Source organism: Haliotis rubra, unplaced genomic scaffold (assembly GCF_003918875.1).
Source record: "Haliotis rubra isolate DU_JTF1 unplaced genomic scaffold, ASM391887v1 Scf20, whole genome shotgun sequence".
Taxonomy (NCBI): Eukaryota; Metazoa; Mollusca; class Gastropoda; order Lepetellida; family Haliotidae; genus Haliotis; species Haliotis rubra.
The window spans coordinates 2,448,382-2,456,741 of NW_025766003.1; the positions used below are offsets into that span (position 1 = coordinate 2,448,382).

General features: G+C 41.3%; 1 protein-coding gene across 1 annotated transcript; it reads right to left on the minus strand.

The window, feature by feature from the left end:
* Nucleotides 1–782: 782 nt before the first annotated feature.
* Nucleotides 783–6,578, minus strand: LOC124275597 (mitochondrial chaperone BCS1-like). The gene is made up of 5 exons (XM_046711191.1): nucleotides 6,312–6,578; nucleotides 4,833–5,628; nucleotides 3,874–4,029; nucleotides 2,615–2,732; nucleotides 783–2,135 (listed from the first exon to the last, which is right to left on the minus strand). The coding sequence occupies exons 2-5, from the start codon at nucleotides 5,563–5,565 to the stop codon at nucleotides 1,880–1,882; spliced, it is 1,263 nt and encodes a 420-aa protein (XP_046567147.1). The 5' UTR covers nucleotides 5,566–5,628; nucleotides 6,312–6,578; the 3' UTR covers nucleotides 783–1,879.
* Nucleotides 6,579–8,360: the final 1,782 nt, after the last annotated feature.

The following is an 8,360-nucleotide window of genomic DNA, read 5'->3' on the forward strand; positions in this document are numbered from 1 at the left end:
AGCGCTCGAACTTCTTAAGCCCACTCTTAACACATTGGCTACGATCAAAGTTAAGAATTCTTAGGGCTACGAACGTTTCGAGAATCAGGGCCCTGGTCATTGGCTGGGTGTTTATACTTTTCAGTGTCGTGGAAACAAACATTTTTACTTGTTCAGATAACTCCACTAGATCAAAACCGCTCGCTTGTGAAAACTTTATTTTTTTTAGGGGTGAAGATCGGGATAGAATTGTCTTCAGCAACCCATGCTTGTCGTAAGAGGCGACTAAAAGGATCGAATGGTTAGTCTCGATGACTTGGTTGACACGTCATCGTATCCAAATTGCGTAGATTGATGCTCATGATGTTGATCACTGGATTGTCTGGTCCAGACTGGATTATTTACAGACCACCACCATATGGCTTGACTGACTGACTGAGTTTGGTTTTACGCCGCTTTTAGCAATATTCCAGCAACATCACGGCGCGGGGGACACCAGAAAAGGGCTTCACACATTGTGCCAATGTGGGGATTCGAACCCGGGTCTTCGGCGTGACGTGCCAACGCTTTAACCATTAGGCTACCCCACCGCCCCCCATATGGCTTGAATATTGCTTAGTGCAGGATTAACCAACAAAACAACCAACCAACCAAACTTGACATTTTACCTGAGTCAATTTTCAACAGTACAGTATTGTATACATGAGAAAATTCATGCCCAAATCATCCTTCAAATTCTAACAAAGCCCCAACGCAGCTCTGTTTCAAAGAGCTGGTAACTCCACGAACAAAACACAACCAGCTGAAGGAAATCACAGTTTCTGGTTTACTTCAGTAACAACACATTAACAGTAAATCACATACACACCTGAAGATATTTAAACACCCCTATCATATACTGCTATATGTGAATGGGTGAGTGAGTTTAGTTTTACTCTTCTTTTAGCAATATTCCAGCAACATCACGGTGAGGACACATGAAATGGGCTTTACACATTGTACCCATGTACGGACTCGAACCCGGGTCTTCGGCATGACAAGCGAACGCTTTAACCACTAGGCTACCCCACTGTCCCTATTATATACTGCTATATATACTGCTCCACTACTGATAGGGATTTTTATCTTTCGCACAAAATCAACTCTTAAAACATTAAGGATATTTAAATGAAATGGAAACATTCATTTTCTCCATCAATGTTGAGTAGTATATGTCAAGTACATAACAAATACTATGAAGAACTGATTATACCTCTTAAAGATTTTAAGAGCATATTTCCATGTACAATTAACAATTCAAAACACCATGTATCTGCTATTTGTTCTTAGGAAACACCTTGTTTTTGTTTACAAACTGTCAAACTCATTTTCAAATAGAGACACTGAAGTACATTGTGATGATATTGTGTAATAGTTATTTGACTACCCTTACAACAGCTTCCTCTTTGTACCTGCACCATGTGATAAACTACTCAAAATTGGTTAAGGATTCCTACTACAGTTATGACAACCTGATTCTCTACTATTACTATAGCCACTCTGTATGCAGATGAACTATAGAAACATAGAACAAATGGGTGTCCTAAAGATTATTTGAGCAGTTTATAAGCAAGTTAAGGTACATAAGAATTCTGCTTAACCTTTTTCCAGGTGTATATATTCAAACCGTTTTGTATTTATACATGCACACAGACTATCACACACACATGTTTCATTGTCACTAGCTCCAGGTCACTTTTGTTTCATCATCATCATCATCATCATCATCAACATAGAGACCTTACTGGACTCATCAATGATTTGTTTCCATGAAGTTTTCTCGTGTGCATAAATCATGATCACAATATGGTTCACCCAATACTACAGTGTGGCTGAGTTTATTGTTGAATATTCATGCCAATCATATAGTCCATAGTTCCTCAATCTGGCGTAGAACCTGATCTGGTTCTGCCTTGTGCATCATGAAGTAGCCCTGTATTTGAGCCACACTCACTGGTCGACCGTCAGCCAGCACTCGCTGGGCAAACTCCTGAGATGAAGACTCTGGTTGGTCTGGGTAGAACCTGCTGAACATCTGCCGGAGCTGGTGCTCGCTGGCATAGTCAATCCTCTCCTTTAGATCAACACGACCAGGCCGGATCAGAGCTGGGTCAAGTCTACAAAGACAGTGGTGTACTTCATTAGACAAGCTTGTTTTTAGTTATTTAATGCTGCAGTGGCTCAGACAGTCAAACTATTATGTAGGCATGGGAAGTAAATACGAAATATATTGAATACAACACAAATGGACATGTCTGCAAGACTAAGCCTTTTTTAAAGGATGCATCTTGTTCAAACGTTATTTACTACTGACGTGGCCCGATAAATATGAACTACTTTGTATGCAAAACAAATGGACACATCTATAAGCATGACAGTTTTTAAAAAGACATAAGCATATTTCTTCAAAAGCTATTTACTACTGCAGTGGCCGAAAAATTACAAATATTAGTGAGCATAGTAAGTAAAGATTCTACATCTATACACCATGAAGGGACACATCTTAAAGAGGGAACCAGTGTTGATTTGCATCCTCATCAGCAATATCTGTAAATAATCTGGAGCAGATACACCATTGGTTGATAACAGAAGTTACCTGTCAATGTAGTTGGTTGTCATGAAGATGATACGAGCCTCGGCTGATGCCACTCCATCCAGAGCATTCAGGAGACCACTAAAGGTGAGCCGACCCATACCCTGGAAGGCCGCGGGATCTAAGGGAGACAACACTGATAGTTACAATCCTTCATACCACATAAAAATAAGAACAATTCAGTTTACAGTATCATCAACCTGACCTCGAGCTGTTTTGATACGTCATATTTCACCTTCCGTGACAGGATCTACAAGCAAATACATGGACTGTCGATGGGATCCCCTTTATTTCCACTAATCACTGAAAACTTCACGACGTTGTTCTGCCCCCCTCCACAGCACCATTCCAACCCCTCTGTTGGTACCGCAAAGGGGAGACACATTTACCATAAAAGACAACAAGAACAACCCAACAGAGCTCTTCATTGCCCAACACCAGATATTCCACTTCACCATGGAGACAGAAACTAACCAACATCAACACCAGAGATGCCAACCCTTGTTTGGGCCTAAGTGTAATACTTGAGGTCAAAAAGTGTAATTTGGACCTAGAAAGTGTAGTCGCTTCAAAATGGTACACGTTTTCACAAAAGGAAGATTCCAGACAGAAACACATGTGACGAATCATGATGAAGCTCCATAAATTGAAAATTGTTGGTAATGTGACTCAAAATACTTTAATTCCTTGCGAGTTAATTGGAATGAGTGCAATGCTAAGAGTAAGCAATTCCTATCGGTGCAAGGCCATTTCTGCACCCCAGCACCTGTGCGTTATAAAACACTTCCCCTATGAAATTTTATCCACTTTATTGATTTTTCGTAAAACAAGTTGAAAAGCGTAAATTTCGCAGATTAAGTGTAATGGCATAATTCAATGGTCAAAAGCGTAATAATTACGCCAAAAGCGTAATGATTGGCATCTCTGGAACACCAACCCTTCCTGGAGATGTCCCTCCATAATACTGTAAAAGGACTGAGAACATCTGTTTACTGGAAACCTACACACACAGGCCAGTATATCCATTACAACTGCCACCACACCCAGATAAAATAAGTCATCATTGCCACCCTCAACTGATGTGCAAAGCAATCTGCTATCCTGATGTCCTGAACTGAACCAGTGAAGAAAACATTCACTATATTCAATGGTCACTATTCCAACCTTGTCTCTCAAAACATCAACAAGACCATTAATACATTTTCTCCTATATGTGTCATATGCCATTCAAAGACTCTCCATATGATTCATAGGTGACCTACTTTCCTTGGCCAGGTCACGACTGAGGAAGGCTGCATCTACATCTTCCAGGAGGATGATACTCTGCTCCGGGGCAACTGTGAGAAGGTGATTCAGGCGGTCATCTGACAATCCCCGCTCCGACAGGTTCAACACACATATACTGTAATCCAGTGCACCTGCAACATGAGTGTGGAACATATTAAATTTAGGATTACACTTTCTTAGTTAATTGAGTGAGTGTATGTTTTATGCTGCCTTTAGCAATATTCAAGCAGTATCATGGCAGACACAGAAATGGGCCTCATGCATTGTAACCATGTACAGAATTGAACCCGGGTCTCCAGCAAGACATGCAAATGCTTAAACCACAGGGCTACAGACCAACCCAGTTGACGATGAGAGAGATGGTGCTGATGATGTCACTTCTGAAAAGAAGCTATGGTGGTAAAACTGGGTCCAGGGTAATGATAAGAGGTGTAATGACACACTGAGGTCATGATACAATACACATCTCAATATTACAAGTACTACATACTCAATGCAATTTGTATCCTAGTACAGTACTTTTCTATAAGAAGTTGATATTTGTTCTTGTGGCATGTGAATCACAAACCTTAATAATTTGTGTTGAAATGTCAAGGATCTAAGATGGGATATTGTTGTGCAGAAATCTATACACTAGGAGGCATGATGACTGTTATGCCGTTCATTGCCAACTGGGAAATGGGTGTTCAACAATTTTGCATATCAATCTAAATCTCATATTCTAGTTTTAACACCAAAGTGACTTGTAATGTCATCAGGCATCAGATGTATCATGATACTGACGTTGTAAATCGATGTATTGTATCATGGGTACTTGCAGAGGGATTCAATATTGTATTGATGTATCGTTACACTGGCACCAGTATGTAGCAAAAGAGAACATAGATAAGTGGATAAGTTAGGATGTTACTGAATGACCGAGGCTTTTACCCACCTGCTAAAGCCACAATATAGCTGCTCTTCCCACAACCTGGAGGGCCATACAACAGATACCCACGGCGATATGGAATGCCTCTTTCAATGTACCACTCTGGTTTTTCAGTAAACTCTCTAATGTCATCCAATATCTTCTCTGATATCCCTCTATCCAGCACAACAGATGACATTGGCCTCTTTCTCCGTGGGTAGCCGAAAGGCCTCCATTCCGCCCCCATGGCAGTATACATCACTGTCTTCCCTTCCTGTTTCTGCAGGGCTAGTTTTCTGGCCTGGTCTAAGATATCGAAGAACATTTCTCTGTTTCTGCCCACTGATGTCAAAGTGACAGTCTCAAAGGGAACACCTGTCTGCAGATCTAACATCTGCTTCTCTCGATTTCTTTCAACTCTGATCCAATTATTGCCATAACGAAAAAAATGGCTACCTGGACTTGGTACAAAGTCAAACTGTGTGCTGACCTTGCCAGTCTCTGTTTGGTTGAAGGTTGTTTGAACACTGAGATGCTGCGTACGTGTACCATGGGTGGAGATCCATTGCAATAGCCAGAAGTAGCTCTTGTCTCTACTTGATACCTCAAGCGTGATCATACAGTGTCTACGAAACATAATCATACCGGCTTGAAGAGACTTCCTTGAAAGTGCTGCTGCTGCCCCTAGACCAAACAGACCAAACCCAGCTCCAAAGTAAGGGTTGTCTTTCAGTGAAGCAATGATATCTGTTAGTGTCATGGTTGACTATCTGTGGCTGCAGGTACAGTGGAGTCATCTGTTGATTACCTTCATACTAAGCATCTGTTAAGACAAAATAAACATCAATGCTCATGAATTCATTATTCGTACAGTTTACACTTCTATGTACTCATAAATTGCCTAGTTTATTCAGATGACCAGTTTTATCCAATATCTTGATTCTGCATTTACGTGTCTGCTCTCATAAGCTGGTTCAGAGACTATATATATCGGTATGTGCAGAGACCATATAATAGATATTTATATGGTCTCTGGTATGTGGTCTCTGGATGGTTGTGTGATGCTTACGTAATATATACCTTGGAAACATCCGATGCACATTCCCCTTAGAACAATAACCCTGACTGAAATTGACCTGTGATGAACAGATGCCAGTAACTGCTGAATACAAGCCAAACCAAGATTATTGTCTGAAATAAGCAATTTAAATTTCTAACAAGCAAAGATGAGATATCCATGTTCCAATACTTTCAATGTTGGAGTGTTGTTCACAGTTGGCCTTTACCCTTTTCCTAGCTGCTCTAGCATGTGTGGTTTTACGTGTGACTGGTGACATGGAAAAGATTTGCATGGTGCAAAGTTAAAATACACTAAATCGAAAACATTATTTGGTATTTGGTATTTTTCAGCAGTCAGCGACCTATATTAGCCTAAAAGTTCAATCAAAATTGAATTTACAAATTATCTGACACTTTGGAAGGAGACTGCTATGCTAGTTTACTGACCTCGGTTGGAAATGTACTATTTTATCCTCCGCAAGTATCGTTTCTAGGTTCTTCTTCACGGCTATCTTACTCTTAGATCCGCAAGACGAACTGACTGGAGGCATAGAGGTGAGTAACTTAATACTTTCACTCGCGAACTGTCCCTTATATAAATAAATAAAACTTTCCAGACACAATTGAAATTGTTATCATTTTACAAAATGCCGATTCGTGCATCTTGTTATGAATGTACAGTGTCAAAGTCACGCCGGTTCGTGGAAGCAGACATATTTGTTAAGGGAGACAACTCCACCATCGTTACACGCGCGACAGTAGTGAAACCCAGCCCGAAAGCACGATCGAGGCTTGGGTGCCTTGCGAACACACTTAGGCTGACCATTCCAAGCTGAAATTCCACAAATGCTTCAACAACATTTTCAAATCGGGATAGTAACCAGTTCATGGCTTCTTAATCCATTACTGATCAGCACGTTAAAGAGAAACAAAACTCGTTCTGACAGTTAACGTTAGTTCATATAAATAAACTCGTATTCCAGCCAAAGCCTACATCGAGTTGTCGAGCACACCTTGGTAAAGTGCAAAGCCGTCTAGTTATATGTCCGTGACATTGACGTTACGAGTCTAAATGCGGGGCAGCGATGCCACAAAGTCAATGACGGGTATGCTCTTGAAACGTGAAAAGCAAGAACAGCAGTAGTGCATCGCCCACTCATTGAATCTGTCACCTGTCAAATTGCATTTAACATCAAGTAATGCGTTTCTCTCGCGTGAACCTTTCTCACTCAAAAAGATCATGGAACTCACCCAAAGCGATTAATCTCAATAACACGGGGTTCAGCATGACATTCCCCAAGGCGTCGGTCATGTTAAGATGTTGGGGAATGTAGAGAATACTGTTTCACATTCTGTCTGGTGAGCTACATAATAAGCCATCTAACATATGTTTATTCATGCAGTTTAATTGAAAACTCACAAAAGCCAGAAATGTGCACATTCATACAGGACTCGTCTTTGTAGGATAGACTGTACATGACAGTTGATTACTTATCTCCGTGGAGAACCGAAAAACCCATACGTCACCGCTCGCCTCCAAGAGTGACCAAACCTGCTTCTCTGATTCTGATGGATGTTGGTGAAAAGGCCTCGAGTTGGTATTGCTCGTGTTTGAGTAGGTTGGGGTTGGGACGGCCGCTTTTGATGAAAGCATACATGTGTGCGCAGTGTTTAAGGTTGTTGGGGCGGTGGGGTAGCCTAATGGTTAAAGCGTTGGCTCGTCACGCCGAAGACCCGGGTTTGAATCCCCACATGGGTACAATGTGTGAAGCCCATTTCTGGTGTCCCCCGCCGTGATGTTGCTGGAATATTGCTGAAAGTGGCGTAAAACCAAACTCAGTCAGTCAGTTTAAGGTTGCCACCCTTGATACAATTGTGTGCAGAGACTAGACTCAATTGTACTTCCGAATTGGTTAAGATCCGAGGAAAATCTTTGGACAGTGCTGAAAATGGGCTACCCGTGTTAATATTGTTGTTGCGGCTGTTGGTGGTGTTTGCTGCGGGCACTTGTGTTCATAGGGTGTTGCAGGACTTTTCCCCTTGGATCCGCCAATGAGTGCATGTTGATTGTTGAGACGGCAGTTATATTCCTATAACTGCCCTGAACATTCACATGGTCAATACTTAAATATAAAGGATCTTATTCCTTGATTCTGCAGGGTGTATGTGACCACAAATACACATGTTCACAGACATTAACATTGGTTGGCCAGGACGTTCACGTGACGTTCGCATATTCCGAGATATTTATCGAGGGTGACACAGGAACTCTTCTCCCACCATGGACCAAGAAGGTTGTCGATTCCTCCATGCCAGTTGTTATGTAAGCTATTGCAGCTTATCCCTTGAAAACATGCCTATTGAAACCATACGCCAACAGCCAACCTGACCTGACACCCCAAAAACTTTTACTTATACCATGTAGCAAATTTGCACCTAGTGCTGGCTAGGTGTAAATTTACTTATGTGTGTAACATTTGCATAAAAAGCAAATGC